The sequence below is a fragment of the Grampus griseus genome (assembly GCF_964374135.1).
Source record: "Grampus griseus genome assembly, chromosome: 14".
Classification (NCBI taxonomy): domain Eukaryota; kingdom Metazoa; phylum Chordata; class Mammalia; order Artiodactyla; family Delphinidae; genus Grampus; species Grampus griseus.
This window is the reverse complement of record NC_139008.1, coordinates 26,559,079-26,575,258: the sequence shown is the minus strand read 5'-3', so window position 1 is coordinate 26,575,258 and position 16,180 is coordinate 26,559,079. Positions and strand designations below refer to the sequence as shown.

Sequence of the window (16,180 nt, the reverse complement as noted above, 5' to 3'; positions counted from 1 at the left end):
GCGCACCGCCCCCAGCCGCTGCCGCAGCCGTCGCCGTCGCGGTTCCTCACAGCCGGAGCCGGGTAAGTGCGGAGCTGCGGCCCCCGGGGTGGGGACTTCCTGGGGACTGCCAGCGCCACCGCCACCGCCACGGCCGCCGGGAAACTCTTCTGCCCGCCCCGGCGCCCGCCACGCTCTCGGGACCCCGGGCCGCCGCCGTGCAGGGGCCCTGGCGCGCCCCTCACTTGCGCGTCGCTTCCCGGGTGCTGGGCTCGAAAATTGCGCTTCCCTGGAGCCTGCCTTCTTAACTTTGTGCCTTCACACCCTCGAGTCCCTCGCGCCTGGTTCCTCACCCTTGCCAGCTTTCTTTCTCTTTCTGCGCTCGCCTCTCTCCGACCCCGCTGCCCTCCCCCTCCGTCCTAGACTTCCTCGGTCCTTCTGCTCTCCACGTCCCGGGTCCCCGCAGCCCGGCCGCTCTGCCCTCCTGTTCCCTCCCACCCCGACTCCCCTGGTCTCCCTTCTCGCTCAGTTTTCTGCCCTTCAGTCCTCGTCATTGCCTTCTGCTGCCCCCCACCGCCCCTCATTCCTCGTAGCCCCCCTCCCGCCCACGTCCCCACCCACCTCCACCCTCGGTGCAGGCCTCTTTCCAAAAACCTCCCTCCTCCTTGGCACTTCCCTCCCTTTGGGAACGTGTTTGGAACGGTCTTCCTCCCTCCGCTTTCCTCAGATCTCTGTTGCAGGACGGTTCAGATTTCCCCTGACAGCACTTTGGGGAAGGATTGGATAAAGGATGAAAACGCTTATTTTACAGCTTGAATGCGGTGGCTGGGCTCACCTGCCTCTGAGGTCATAGGAAACCCCGCCATCACCTTGATATTGCTTTTTGGGGAAGCTACATTATCTTCTCCAGTCATCTCAAGTTCGCTGTCTCCCGAGGGCTCGACCTTCCCGGATTTCTTTGTCCAGGGTTTTATCATGTTGTGCCCCTCTCTACCTTTAGGCCCCTTTTAACTTCCTTTCTAAAGAAACAACCTTTGCAACACGCGCCAGACAGAAATTTCTCATTTTCTGTGCGAGTTTTGTTCATGTATTCTAGGATAGGATGGCATTTTAGGACATGGGTAAGGTACTTTGAAGAGTAATTGGATCCCAGCGACTCCCAGAGCCCCTTGTTATCTGACCCCAGCGTTGGTATTTAACCATTTTTGAAACTTAAAAATGTAGATGATCTATGCTCCTGAAGTGTCAGAGGCCTCTGATTGGTATATTTCATCGCATTTGGTTAATAGTTTCTTAACTTGGCTTATTCTGTTAGGATGTGATTTTTGTTTCCAGAGTGTGTTCTTTTGCTTTAGAACGTGTGAGCCCAGAGAGATTACATTCTGCTTCCTCACAAGATAATTCCCTAACACGAGCATGCCTGCATGTGGAAAGTTTGTGCCTGCAACTGGTACTATGTTTGTACCTAATCCTGACACAGGTGCTTTGTGTCTGCCTCGCTCAGCAGTGCCCAGCACTTAGTAGGTGTTGGGAAATGTTTGAAAAGGAATGGAGGAGGGGAACGCCTCCGTAGGAAAAGCTCCTTCCTTGGCCTCTTGGTTCAAGAAAGTAAAAATTATCCTTGGACAGGATAATTTGTTTCCTTTTCGTCCAAGTTTAAGCTTCTTAAAATTTCAAAAGCAATATGTGCTTACTGCAAAAAACAGTATATATCTTAGAGAAGCGTCAGGTACATGTTCGAATCTCAGTGTCTGCCTTACCCCCATACTGGTATATCCTTACAGACTCTTCTATTTGTATACTCAGAGGGAGATACATTTGCAAACAAAAATGACACTTTCTTAACATATCATAAACTTTCTTCCATATCAGTACATTTACTACTTCTTTTTTTTTTTTTTTTTTGTGGTACGCGGGCCTCTTACTGTTGTGGCCTCTCCCGTTGCGGAGCACAGGCTCCGGACGCACAGGTTCAGCGGCCATGGCTCACGGGCCTAGCCGCTCCGTGGCGTGTGGGATCTTCCCAGACCGGGGAACGAATCTGTGTCCCCTGCATCGGCAGGCGGACTCTCAACTACTGCGCCACCAGGGAAGCCCAGTATATTTACTTCTTAACTGCACCATTTTCTGATCAGTCCTCTGTCAACAGTTAAGTTCCTCCAGTTTTCCCCTCAGTCAATGATGGTGTACACCCTTGAGCATATGTCCTTGCATGCCTAGTGAGGTATTCTGGTAGGTAGGTCATTAAAGACTTTGAAAGCACCGAGACAGAAGTCAGACCTGCTGACTCTTGACTGATTTTGCCCCAGTAATGTCACTTCTGCAAAATGCAAAGCCTGCGTCATAACGTAGAAGCCGTGGGAGCATGTGCCAGTCTCTGGCAGTTTCTTTCTTTTTCTCCCTTTCCCTTCTGCTCTTCCATGTGTTTTGATTGGGAGGGATTGGGGTTGGGGTGGAGAAGGGCCGTTAATTCCTGATGGTTTATATATGTGTGTTGCTCCTGACCAGCTGTGCTGGCTTTCTTCACTCAGAGGAGAGCTGAGAAAGGCTTTGTTTTTTCTAGAGTTTTGAAATCAAAGGTGTGTGTCTCAAGTGTGTTTTCAGACTTTCCTGTTAGGTTTGATCATGGAAAATAGCCGCCCCCCAAAAACTTGCTGAAACACTTTTGTAAGAGTAATAGATCTAAGTTATCCAAAATAGAAAATAAGTACTTACTGGACCACTTGATCCCAGTTTTTGCATGCTGTAGCACATACATTTGAGGTACCCATCAGGTTTGTCCACAGAGCTACTGGGGCATGACGGCATCATGGGGTATTGAGAACGCAAGTTAGGAAGACATATCCCTGTGGCTCGGATGCAATAAATGAATGCAGTATCCACTTTTAAGAGAGTGGGTACAAAGTTGTGTATGCTGTGACCAAGCATTAACACCTGCCTGACACAGTGCCTTTCAAAAGACTGCATGGACCAAAGAGTGAAACTGACCTCCAGTCTATTGGCAACCCCAGGGAGATCTGGAATTTGAATTCAAAGACTCCCTTGCACTTGGGTCTGGTTTGCCACTCCGTTGCACCTATGCAGATGGCCAAGGCATACAATGTTTCTGCTTTAGCTTCCTAAGAAACCAGGTGATTGCCTTGCCTACCTACCCCTTACAGTTAAGCAGCTTAAAGAGGGTCAAGTTGTTTGGAAATAATGTATTAAATGCCTAAGACACCACAACTAGAAGGTGATGATAAAATTTAGTAAATAATGCTGGAAAAGGGGAACCTTTGCCAGTTGTCTTACCTGCTATCTGTGGCAGGGAGTAATGCACATTAGAACTTTCTGAGACATTTTCAAATGGCCAAAAAAAAAGTCAGGTTTTTAAGTATGCTGTTTCATAAGAAAGTGAGGTTCAGCTGTTACTTCTTTCCTCTTAGCCTCTAGCATAGTTTTTCTCTTCCCTAGGGGTGTTTTTAAAATGCAGGGGCTGTAATTAGAGCCACAGTGGAAGCGCCTCCTAAAACATCTCAATTTCATTCCTTTACTGAGGCTTAAGTTATAAGCCTCACTGGCTGTGATAAAGAGCCCTTTTCTAAAACTCATCTGTCGTAAGATTGCAGGTTGAAGGTTATTAAACTCCAGTAACTGTATCAGATACTCCTTATCATGTACACCTGGGGAGGGGGTAGTTTCCAACATGGCACCCTGTCCTCCAGCCCCTTCCCATTAATGAGATGCCACTCAGGTGCCGAGGGAGAAAGGTTTTCCCCATCCTGTTAAGTATCTTAGGGATTTACAGAAGTAAACTATAAACTAGCCTGCAGAGGGTCTCTTGCTTTTTTTCCTTAACCTCACATCCCCTTCCAGCGAGTGGCTAGTCTCTATCTTTCCCTGTGTTCGTTCCTTCCACAGGCATTTATTGAAAGCCTGTTATATGCCAGGCACTGTTCAAGGAATTGGGAATAAAAAAGTAAGATGGTGAAGGTCCCTGTGCTCAAAACTGACATTCCAGTGGGGGAAGATAAAACAAAAACAAAACTCATAAAGTGATGAAATAAAACAAAGCAGGGGTTAATATGACAGTGAAGGGCTGGAGGAGGTATTTGGTGGGATGTTCAGATAAGGTCTCTCTGGGGAAGACAGTTCAGCTGTGATCTGAACAGCAAGAAGGAAATCTGCTAGCAGAGATCTGAGGGAAGAGCATTCCAGGCAGAGAAAACAGCCAGTTCAAAGACCCTGAGTGGGAGCAAGCTTGATGTGTTCAAGGAACAGAAAGAAGGCAGTGTGGCTGCAGCGTAAGCGAGTGAGGGGTAGGGCTGTAGGAAATGTTTAGAGAAGTAGGCAGGGACTCATTACGTTGAACTTGGACGTGATCTGTTTCCAAACATCAGGAAAAGTCAGTGTACATTCATTTTTCCTAGTTCCTCACTTTCTCACCCTCCTGTACACAGAATTCCTCCCATACCGTGCATTTGAGACTGTCCTCAATATGATCATTAATGGCCACACAGCACTCAGTTACAGTTGCATGGGCTCTGGTCTCTTAACGCTATAGACATTGGTTTGGTGACCCCATACTAGATGAGCTCTGGGCTCATTAAAGCTTGCGGCTTGAGCAAGGATTACCAGAATTAGGTTTACCCTTACCTGTCACCATGGTAATTACTGTTATTTACACTCTAGGTGCTCTATCCTTTGTACTTTCAGCAAACAAGATCTTTCACTCCAAACGTTAATTAGGCTTCTCTTGTAGCAGAAATCCAGACCTAACTGGTCCAACCAAGAAAGGGAGTTGATTATCTCTCCTAACCTTAAATCAGGAATGACTGGACCCAGGTGTCCCAATGATACTGTCAGGACCCAGTCTCTCCACTTCTTGGCCCTGCTTTCCTTTGTTTTGGCTTCATTCTCAGGCAGGCTCCTCCCTTGTGATAGCAAGATGACCACCACGAACCCTAATGGAAAGAGTTTCTTCTCCTCCCTCCCCCCCGCGCTTTATGGAGATATAATTGACATATAACGTTGTGTAAGTTTAAGGTGTAGCATGTGATGGTTTGAGCCGTATATTTTGTGAAATAATTACTACAGTAAGGACAGTTAACAACTCCAGAGAGTTTCTTTCTTGATAGCTCTGCGAAAGGCCTGGGCCTGGACACTCATTGGCTCAGCTTGGGTTACGTGCACCCCTGAGCCAATCATTGGCTCAGTTTGGATTAGGCTGATCCTTGTCATTGGTTCAGCTTGGGTTAGGCCCACCTCTGAGCCCGTTACCGATGATGCTGGAGGCATGAGTAGTCACATGCCTTCTCCCAGATGCAGAAGATGATGTCAAGTCCATCTGAGCCCCATGGAAGGAGTGTAGAATTGATTTCCCCAAGGGAATGTTGGGGTGCTGTTACAGAAAGATGGAAGAAGGAATGATGGACTGGAAAAAAAAAATCAAATTAACAATTTTCTACTCCATCCAGCTTCTCTGCTTTAGTCAAGCTTTCGGAGAAGCTCTGTTCCCCAGAAGGGAGTGGGTGGGGACGTGGCATGTTTTCTCTGAATTAGGGAAGGGAGAGAAATTTGGAGGAAGAGGTGTGAATACAGGTCCTAACAAATGTAGAGTTATCAGTAAGTACTGTGCTCGGATGTAGGTATCATTGTTCAGTTTCTACCAGGGATAAAGAAGTTGGTGATTGTGTCCATGTCAGCACTGACATATTTAGTGGAATTATTTGTATATTTAGCCAGATACACAGCTTGTTAGTTATGTCTTGCAGATTGAGGGTTTGTGTTCATTCTGTTGTCCCCAGAGACAGAACCATGAGCTAGCTTGAGGGGAAGAAGGGACTTCGGAGAGATCTCATTTGGATTCCTAATGACCTTTTGAGAAGCTCAGAGTCTTAAATAAATTGAGAAAATAAGCTGTTACATTGAGAGGCTTTATCAGCCGGGAGTCCATAGACTGATAACTGTTAATAGAAATTTGTTCCCTAACCTCTGCTCTGGATAGCTCAGAATCCTGAGTCCAGGCCCTTATCATCACTTCCCTCTGGCTACTGTCTAATGTGTCTCCTTTTCTTCTCATACCCAGTTCTCCAAAATGCCACCTACTTCCTCTTCCTCACCTCCTAGTTACTCCTCCACCCTGTTTATCCCTCCTCCCTGTGTTGAAACCATTCTTGCTCACATCACCAGTGACCGACATTTTGCCAAGTCTTGTGGGTGGATATTTCCCAGTCCTTACCTTACCAGCTTCTCTGTTGCATCTTGGATATTGTGGAACGTTCTCTTTTTTCCCCTTGAAACCGTCTACTCCCGGGACAGCTCACTCTTTTGGTTCTCATCTCTCTCACTTGTTTCTCCTCTGTCTCTGATCACTGTTTCTCTTCCCAGCTTTCAGACACTGGCACTCCTCAGAGATCCATAAATAGTTCTCAGTCAATTATCTCGTGGTTCTGTCACAAGAAAAAAGGAAGAACCAGCTACAAACTCATGATTCTTAAATTTGTATTGTTAGCCTAGACTTCACCCCGAGTTTCAGATCCAGTGTTGCATCTCGGTGTATCACAGGCACGTCCAATTAAAAATGTCCCAAGCTGGGTTCAGTATCCCCTCACCCTAAAGACTTTTCCTTCTGATTCTCTGTCTCTGGTGATGGGGATGGTGGTGGCACCTGGTTGCCTAAGTTAGAACCCGTGAGACATCCTCCCCTCTCCTCCCCTCCCCCCCCAAATGTAATAAATCAGCAAGTCCTGGTAGGTTTTTTTTTTTTAGTACATTTATTTTATTTTTGGCTGCGTTGGGTCTTCTTTGCTGCACGCGGGCTTTCTCTAGTTGTGGCGAGCTTAGTTCCCGTGCGTGGGCTTCTCATTGGGATGGCTTCTCTTGTTGCGGAGCACGGGCTCTAGGCGCGCGGGCTTCAGTAGTTGTGGCTCATGGGCTGTAGAATGCAGGCTCAGTAGTTGTGGCGCACGGGCTTATTTGTTCTGCAGCATGTGGGATCTTCCCGGACCAGGGCTTGAACCCGCATCCCCTGCATTGGCAGGCAGATTCTTAACCACTGCGCCACCAGGGAAGCCCACTGGTAGGTTTATCCATGGAATGTAATGTGCAGGTGGGCTGTATTTTGTCTGGGTTTAGTTTTAGTTTTTTGGCAATGTTTTTTGCCACATTTAATCCAACATAAAGTCTAGGAATTTTTTTTCCCCATTAAAGATCAGCTGTTTAACCAGATGTGGGTAATAATTTTAAAACTTTCTCTTCTAGACATCATGAGACAAGAATAGTAATCTTTTCCCCTGTTTTCACAATGGAGGACTCGGGAAAGACTTTCAGCTCTGAGGAGGAAGAAGCTAACTATTGGAAAAACCTGGCTATGACCTACAAGCAGAGGTCAGTTCTCCAAAGTTCACCTTGCTTTTTTTCTTCCCATAGTGATGGCAGCAACCATTTATTGTGGGCCTACTATGTGCCAGGCACTGTGAAGGGCTTAACATACATCATCTCAGTTAAATCTCAACACTGTTCCATGGAGAAACCATTCTCACCCCATTTTACAAATGAGGAAACTGAGCCTCAGTGAAAGCAAGTCAACTTGCCCAAGGTCAGACAGCCAGGGGAATAGCAGAGCTGGAATTTGAACCCCAAAGCCTAGGGTCCTAATCAAACGGCTGTGCTACTTCCCAGCTTATTTTCTGGCAGGGTTTTATCAGCTCCTGGATGCTGTATCTGGTCTGCCCTTCGTGTGTGGGGAAAGAACTCCCTATGCCTAGCAAAATGGGTTGTTACAGATCTTTAAATTTGAAACCAGTGTTTCAGTGCCCATATCTGGGAGCTGTGTGTGTGTGTGTGTGTGTGTGTGTTTAACGTTGTTTCTTTTTATTTATCATGGACTCTTGTAATCTACCCAGGGAGGTCTTATTCCGGCTCCTCTAATTTCTTTATGCTTAGTTTGATTTAAAAAGAATTTAGGCTTGGTGTTAAAAAAAAAAAAAGATATCCCTTGACTTTTAAGGATTGAGAAGGTAGAATTGGGCGTTTGGGATATGGGGCAGGGACCCATGATAGTGGTGTGATGAGTGAGCATTTGTATTATGTCCAGTTTCTACTTGCAAATAAATCAGAGAATACACAATCCAAAGTGTGCTTACTACATGTTGGGCTCCAAAAAGTACAAGTGGAATGAATGCGTGGAGAGTGAATTGGTTAAGAAAGGGCTATGGAGTCAGGCACACCTGGGGGCAGGCCCAAGCTCTGTTTCTGACTTGTTTGACCTCGAGACAAGTCACCTCATCTTCTCATCTGTATAATGAGGACAATGACAGTTTCTGCCTCAAAAGGCAGTTGAATAAAGAGCTGATACATGTATAACAGCAGCATGTAAGCGCTCAGTAAATGATCAGCTAACATCTGGGAATTCTGTAGGGCAGAGAACACGCAAGAGGAACTCCGAGAATTCCAGGAGGGAAGCCGAGAATATGAAGCTGAATTGGAGACGCAGCTGCAACAAATTGAAACCAGGAACAGGGACCTGCTGTCAGAAAACAACCGCCTTCGCATGGAGCTGGAAACCATCAAGGTGAGGGGGTGAGAGGAGACGCATGCAGGTGTGGATGGTGCCCAGCGTTGTGACTGGAAAAGGGAGCCTGCAGACTTGGCCCCGGGCTTACTCCCACCCCCAGGCCTGCCGGGCGTGTGTGACACTTGAACTCTTTATGCCCCTGATGGAGGCGCTCTGTGAGAGGCAGGTCTCACACATGTCCCACAGCCATTCTTGGCTGTTGGTGACAATCCTGCAAGGCACATGGAAGGTAGACCCTTCTAGAGTATGGAGTGTCTCTGGAATTGCTGATCGTGATAAGGCCTAGGGTTATGCTGTCCAGAATTGTCGCCCCTAGCCACGTGCGGCTACTGACATTTAAGTTAATTAAAATAACTAGAAATTTAATTCCTCAATAATACTAGCCAATATTTCAAGTGCTCAAAGGCCACACGTCTCTAGTGGGTGTCATTGTGGGACAGAGAGGCTGTAGAATGTCTCCATCATTATAGAAAGTCCTGTTGGACAGAGCAGATTCCTCAACCTGGGCACTGTTGACATTTGAAGGTAGCTACATGATTCTCTTGTGCGGGCCGAGTTTCACACTGTGAGCTGTTTAACAGCATCCTGGTCTCCACCCACTAGATACCAGTAGCACCCCCTCCCCCAGGTTGTGACAACCAAAAATATCTGCAGACATTGCCAAGTATCTGGAGAACCACTTCTCTGCAGGGTAAAGAATGCCTTTCTGTAGAGCTTAGCAGATGATCACAAAGTATAACTCTGTGGCCTAGGGACAGCTCTCAGCCCTCACTGCCCGGCAGGGTCACCTGGCCAGCTTCATAAATGTCAGACAGGCCTGGACCCACCCCGCCCTGAGATTCCCATTCTCAGGAAGTCTAGGTGGGGCCCCAGCATGTCTGCATGTCTTGTTTTTTTTTTTTTTTCTTTTTAAAACAAAGCTCCTCATATATTTTGATGAGCCACTGGGAGAACTAGCCAAGGCCTTGCAGTGTGAGTCCAGGGCTAGGTGTGATGCACGGTGGAAGGAGATGTGTCCCTTGCCCTCTGGAAGCTTTGCGGAGAAGACAAACCTGACAGCCAGAAACACTTAGTGAAAAGATGCTCAGTTATGTGGTACTGACCATGAGATCCTCCTGAGAGAGATTTGCACGGGTTGTAGACAGCATCATGGAAGAGATGGGAGGGACTTGAGCTGGTGTTTGAAGGTGTGTGTGTGTGTGTGTGTGTCTGTCTGTCTAGCCAGCAACTTGGCGTACAAGGGTTTGATGAAGAGTTAATATGGAACTGCCACAGACACGGGCAAGAATGACTGTCAAGTGGACCTTGGGAATCTGGCTTTACTAGCACATGGGAGAAAGCGGGGCCAGCACATGGATTGGGGATCAAGGGGTGAGGAGTACCAGAGGACGGACCACACAGACCGTAGAAACTGAGCAGTGGACTCTTAAGCTTTTACGGCATAGACCACAGAGCCCAAGCTGGCCACCCACAGGTCAGTCTGGCCCATAGATGTTGTTTGCTTAAGCCTTTAGTGGTTTTCACTTAACATTGTATCATGAAAGTTTTCAAGCACACAGTAGGGTTGAAAGAATTTTCCAGTGAACACCTGTATCCACCACCTGGGCTCTACCGATGACCTTTGCCATACTTACATACTTTATTATATATCTGTCCATCCATCAATCTATCTTCCCAATGCATTTCAAGGTGAATCACCGACATCTCTACACTTCCCTGTAAATACTGCAGTAGGCTGTTAACTAGAGGTGAGGGTTTGCTTACGGTTCGTTCTTTTGATAGTAAAATTTATATCTTTAGTGGGGTTTTTTTTTTTAATATTTAGTATCAACATTCAGAGTTGTGAGGCTTCTTGTAAAAACTTAGATTTCCGACTTCCTTTGATCTTCCTTCGGTGGATCTGGCTACCCCAGGCTGGCCTTCTTCCACACCGGCAAAAAGCTGAGTTGTGGTTGCTTAGACAGAGCAAGCCTTCTACAGTTTGCCCTGGTCCCCACTTCTGTCCTTTCCCCCCCAACTCTTGACACCGGGGACTGAGTGTCTTTTGCTGCTTACACGTGGCCCACGTCACTCATTTTGTTAACAGCCTGGCCCCTGCCCTAGGCACTGGGGAATCTTTACAGCCCTTACACTGAAGGGGGCTCAGGGATGGGAAGACTAGTGGTATGAACCATCGTTTGGAGAGGGTAGGAGGATGTGCTGACTAAATATCATGCAGTTGCTAAGTAATTAACCACTTCCAGACTGAGCCATTGAACCGGCAGAAGACCTCTTCATTACAACCACATGGCAGGTTCATGAGACACAGTGTGTGGAGCAGGCGAGGAAACAGAACTACCTTGGAGTGAAGAACTGCCCCCAGCACATATTTCTGTCACCTAAGAGGAAAGTCTTCAACTGAGTCAGACTCCTTGACAGTGGCTTATTCATTGCAAGTTGAATAAAAACGCTTGTAAGGGATCCAACAGAGCATCTATTGATGCCTCCATCAGCTGACAGTTTATTATAATTAGCCCCAAATGAAAGCGCAACAGCTTTTCATGTCCCCAAGTTCAAAGGACAACATTTGAATCCTTATGCTGGTGGACAAGCCCAGTAACTGCGTCTTCTTGGAACCTGTGTTGGAACTTAGGTTAGTGACCTAGGATCCTGTACCCTCCTGTTTTATTTGGGGAGGCACCCAAATCAAGGGTGGGAAGCCGTCAGAGCCACGCCTGGGAATTCGCCTGGGCCTGGGCCTGGTCTGCCCCTGCTTGTCTGAGCCAAGACACTTCCTGTGCTCGTAGCCAGGAAACAGTATCAGAGGAGACAGAGCAGCGTAAGGATGTGACACCCCTCCCTGTCCTCGCCTTGTAAATAATCTGCCTGTTCTGTGGACCTTCTTCTTTCACCATGGCTCTGGCCACGCCTCTCTGGCCTGGTCACCATTACATCACTCTCCTCAGCGCCTCCAGACTGTTTCTAGCAACAGCTTTGTTTACTCGACTGACTCAAGAAGAGGAGTTGGCCTGTTTTTCTAACTTTCTAATTAGACTTGGGCCTTTCCTGTGGGAAGTGAGTGTTTTCTTTCATGTTTGTAGATGAAGGAAAGGTGGTAAGGGTGTTTGATGATGGAAAGTAATTAGAGAGAGGAGCCAGAGCCGGAGTGAGTGAGTGAGTGAGTGTGTGTGTGTGTGTGTGTGTGTGTGTGTGTGTGTGCGCGCGCGCACACATGTGATCAGTTCCCGTGTGACCTGGATGGAAGTGGTTGAGGTCAGTTTAGCGTAGTAGTTCTAAGAGCGCAAGCCCAGGTGGCCGGGATGGATCTTGGCCCGGTCACGTGCTTCCAGTTGACTTTGGGCTGACGAAGTGACTGAGCCTCAGTTCCCATGTCTCTGAAATGGCGTTAAATGAGGCAACAAAAACAGCGTCCTGAGCCCAGAGGCTGGCGCACAGTAGACCTGCAGCAAATGTTAGCTGCCATAGCTGGGCAGCAGCAGGTTGTTGAGGCGTCATCTGGGCTGTGCCTTGCCTTGGAAAGCACCAGCTAGATCACACTAAACTTCTTTTGGTAAAAACAACAGTTTTGTTTTTTTCCTTCTTCCCTTCCCTCCTGCCTCCCTTTCCCTCCCTCCCTTCTCTCTCTTCCTCCTCAGAGGCCCAGAAGTTCCTAACTCCCCCACGCCACAGGGAGAGTGTCCTGGGTCACAAAGTCAGAACAGTTGTCAAACTGAGTCCATGATGTCCTGATCTGACTGTGAGGCACAGGCAACGAAGTCATTGTGATTCCTGCTATTCTGTCTGTAATCCAGGGATATCATGTGAAGTGCATCGGTATTGCCCTTGTGGATCAGGCTCGGAGAGGTTTATGAGGCTTTCTGTGGCTGTGGACACCTTGCACAAAATGATTGCTTTGAAGATAGTTGGGGGCTGCTTGATACCAGAGGCTGCAGGGACCAGTGTGGGAGGGGGCAGGGTATAAGATGCTCAGGAAGCACTCGGGACTTGACAGCTTGATGGCCCCCTGTTCCCCCCATCATCCCTCATTTGCTTAAGAGTCCATGTCTGTGGACAGAAGGTTCTCCTGACTGAGCTTAGGCTTGTCCTCTGGCTTCCTGAGTGAGTGTGATGGGAAGGCTGGTCCCACAAAGATCCTAGAATAAGAGAGAGAGAAATCCCCTAAAGAAATTGGCGTGGGACTTCCCTGGTGGTGCAGTGGTTAAGAATCCGCCTGCCGGTGCAGGGGACATGAGTTCGAGCCCTGGTCCGGGAAGAATCCCACATGCTGTGGAGCAACTAAGCCTGTGAGCCACAACTACTGAGCCTGCACTCTAGAGCCCGCGAGCCACAACTACTGAAGCCCGCGCACTGCAACGAAGAGTAGCCCCTGCTCGCCGCAACTAGAGAAAGCCCACACACAGCAACGAAGACCCAACAGCCAAAAATAAATAAATAAATAATAAAAATAAATTAATTATAAAGAAATTGGCGTGCCGGTGGGCTGTGCAGAGGGGGAGGAATGGCTGCTCAGCAGCTAGGGACAACACACATTCACTGCAACGGAGAGGGTTATGTCCCAGGATTAACCTTCAATGTCCTAAGGAGATGACAGGGAAGGGAGATAAACATCCTCGTCGGGAGTCTTAAATCATTCACTCAGTGTTGATTCTGTCCTTCAGGAGAAGTTTGAAACGCAGCATTCTGAAGGCTACCGGCAGATCTCAGCCTTAGAGGATGACCTTGCCCAGACAAAAGCCATTAAAGATCAACTTCAGAAATACATCAGAGAGCTGGAGCAAGCCAATGATGACCTGGAAAGAGCCAAACGGTACGTTGGGAAGGAGAAAAGAGGTTTGGGAGCCTTTTGTCTCTGGGTACCAGGCACCGTGCTGAGGGTAGAGAATTCAGCACTGAGCAGAGCCAGTGCCCTTGTGGGTCCTACAGCCTCATAGGAAATGGGCAACAGGCAGCAAGTGCTGCAAGTCCAGGGTGCTGTGGGAGCATGTAATTGATTATATTAATTTGTCCATTGCTGGGAGAATATTAGGCAAGGCTTCCCAAAGGAAATGCCATTTAGGCTAAGACTGAGGGATGCCTAGGCATTTTCACTCTTCCTAGGGGAGGAGTGTGGGGTGAGAACATTCCAGGCAGAAGGACAAGCATGTGCTCAGTAAATAGGCCCTAAGATAGGACAGTATTTCTTAAACTGATGTTCTGAAGTTTAGCAGAATACTAACAATAATAAATAAGTTATTGAATATCTACTCTGAGCCAGGCACTTATTATTTTTCTTAAGAAAACTTTATTTTTAAAGATTTAGATATAAATTACATACAGCGATACACACAGATCTTAAGAAGTATACAGTTTCATCAGTGTGGACAATTGTGCACATGCCCCACACTCCTGTTGAGACACGGGCCCTTGGCACTGCACCCACAGCTCCTTGCATTCTTTTTTGCGGTTGCTTTAGGGACCCCAATACACACACTCAACTTTTCAGTCTACTTCATTAATAATGTACCAAATACAACGGCCTTGCAACCTTAGAGTTTCACTTACCATCCTTGAACTTTATGTGATAGCCGTAATGCGAGAAGGTAAGAGAGTAAGATAGCCTTTTATATTTACCCACAGATTTACAGTTTCTGGTTCATTCCTTCTTGAAGTTTCCCTCTGGTTATCATTTCCCTTCAGCTTGAAGAACTTCCCTTAGGGTTTCTTGTGGTGCAGGTCTGCTGATGGTGAATTCTTCTCGCTTTAGTTTATCTGAAAATGTCTTTCTTTTGCCTTCATTCTTAAAGGATATTTCCACTGGATGTGGAATTCCAGGTTGACAGGTGTTTTTTTTTCTTTCAGCACGTTAAAGATGTTCTGCTGTCTTCTGGTCTCCTTGCTGGAGGTCAGAAGTTAGTGGTCATTTGAATAGTCACTCCCCTGTATATAATATGGTGTTTTTCTCTGGCTGCTCTCAGAATTTCTCTTTATTTTTGGTTTTTAGCAGTTTGTGATGTGCCTAGATTTTGTATGTATTTATCCTGTTAGGGGTTTGCTGGGCACTTTGGTCTGTAAATTTGTCTTTTGCCAAATTTAACTTTGGTCATTATTTCCTCAAAGATTTTTGCTGCGCTGTTCTTTCTTTCCTGCCCTTCTGGGGCACCAACTACACACGTTGTGTCCCATGTCCTTTTGATATTGTCACACAGGTCTCTTAGGCTCTGTTCATATCTTTTCCTAATTTTGTTTGTCTTGGTTCCTCAAATTAGATCATTTCTATTGATCTGGTTTCAAGTTCACTGACTCTTTCTTCCCTCCTCCAATCTGCTGTTAAGCCAGTTCCAATAATGTTTTATTTTAGATATTTAAGATCTAGAATTTCCTAGTCCTCTACAGATATTTCTTTGTTTGCATCCTTGAGATAGTTATAACAACTTTCTTTAAGATCCTTTTCTGCTAATTCTAACATCTGGGTTATCTCAGATGTTAGATGTTCCAGTGATTGCCTTTTCTACTGAGTTTGGGTCACATTTTCTTGCTTTTCACATGTCTAGTAATTTTGGATTATATTCTGGACATTATGAATGATGTGTTGCAGAAACTATGGATTCTGTTATGTTTCTAATTTGTTTGTTAAGTAGGCTGAACTCAAACTCCAAACTCTGTCTCCCTTTGATGGGTAGTAGGTGAAATCCGTTTGACGCTTTTAACGAGGCTGCTTCAAGTCTGCCATGCACATGCATGGTTCGGGGGTCAGCCAGAGGTGTAGGAAGAGTTATATATGCAGAATTTGGCATTCCGCCAAGGTGGTGGATTTTTTTTTTTTTATCACTGGAGCTATAGACACAAAGCTTATAAGATGCAGAATTCAGCCACTGCTGTTCCTTCTTCCAAGTGGTGTCTCTCTTCCAACTGTTGTCTCCCTTCCAGTTTTTGCCAGTGCCTTCAGATCATTGTTTTTCTCGTTTCACCCAGAGTTTGTAGTTGTAATCTATAGGATGTTTGGTCTGATACAAGCTACCTTATTATTACCAGAAGTGGGACCTCCTTTTTTTTTTTAAATCAGTTTGTAAGAGTTCTTTGTGTATTTTTGCTGCTCATCTTTTGTCCCACATTGAAAAATATTTTTTACAAATAATCTTTTGTCTGTTGACTTTGTGGTATCAATTTTCATACAAATATTTTTCATTTTGGGGTCATCAATTATGTCTTTTTTTTTTTCAATTATGTCTTTTATAGCTTCTAGGTTTCCAGACTTCACTAGGGACATCTCCTTGATCGTTTGATTATGCGTGTATTCTCTTAATTTTTTTGCAAGATTTTTTTATTAATTGTTTTAACTTATGCTTTTAATCTACCTGGAATTTATTTTTGTACCTAGTATATGTGTCCCATTTTATTTTCATTAGGTAGATAGCCACTTGTGCCAGTACTACGTGTTAAACACTCCATCTTTTTTCCACTGAATTGAACGCATCTCTGTCATTTGTTAACCTGCCATACAGTTGTTCCTTGGTATCCATGGGGGATTGGTTCCAGGACCCTTGAGGGTACTAAAATTTGTGGATGCTCAAATCTCTTGTATGAAATGGTGTAGCATTTGCATATAACCTATGTGCATCTTCCCATACACTTTAAATTATGTCTAATTATAATACCTAATACAAT

General features: G+C 46.1%; 1 protein-coding gene across 1 annotated transcript in view; it reads left to right on the top strand.

The window, feature by feature from the left end:
* NDE1 (nudE neurodevelopment protein 1) overlaps window positions 1-16,180 on the top strand; it is a 35,190-nt gene continuing 19,010 nt past the window's right edge. Inside the window, exons 1-4 of the mRNA XM_082669752.1 lie at window positions 1-62; window positions 7,222-7,347; window positions 8,380-8,533; window positions 13,195-13,343. Coding sequence (XP_082525878.1) covers window positions 7,265-7,347; window positions 8,380-8,533; window positions 13,195-13,343 — 386 coding nt within the window. The 5' untranslated portion in view covers window positions 1-62; window positions 7,222-7,264. The remainder of the gene's footprint in view (window positions 63-7,221; window positions 7,348-8,379; window positions 8,534-13,194; window positions 13,344-16,180) is intronic.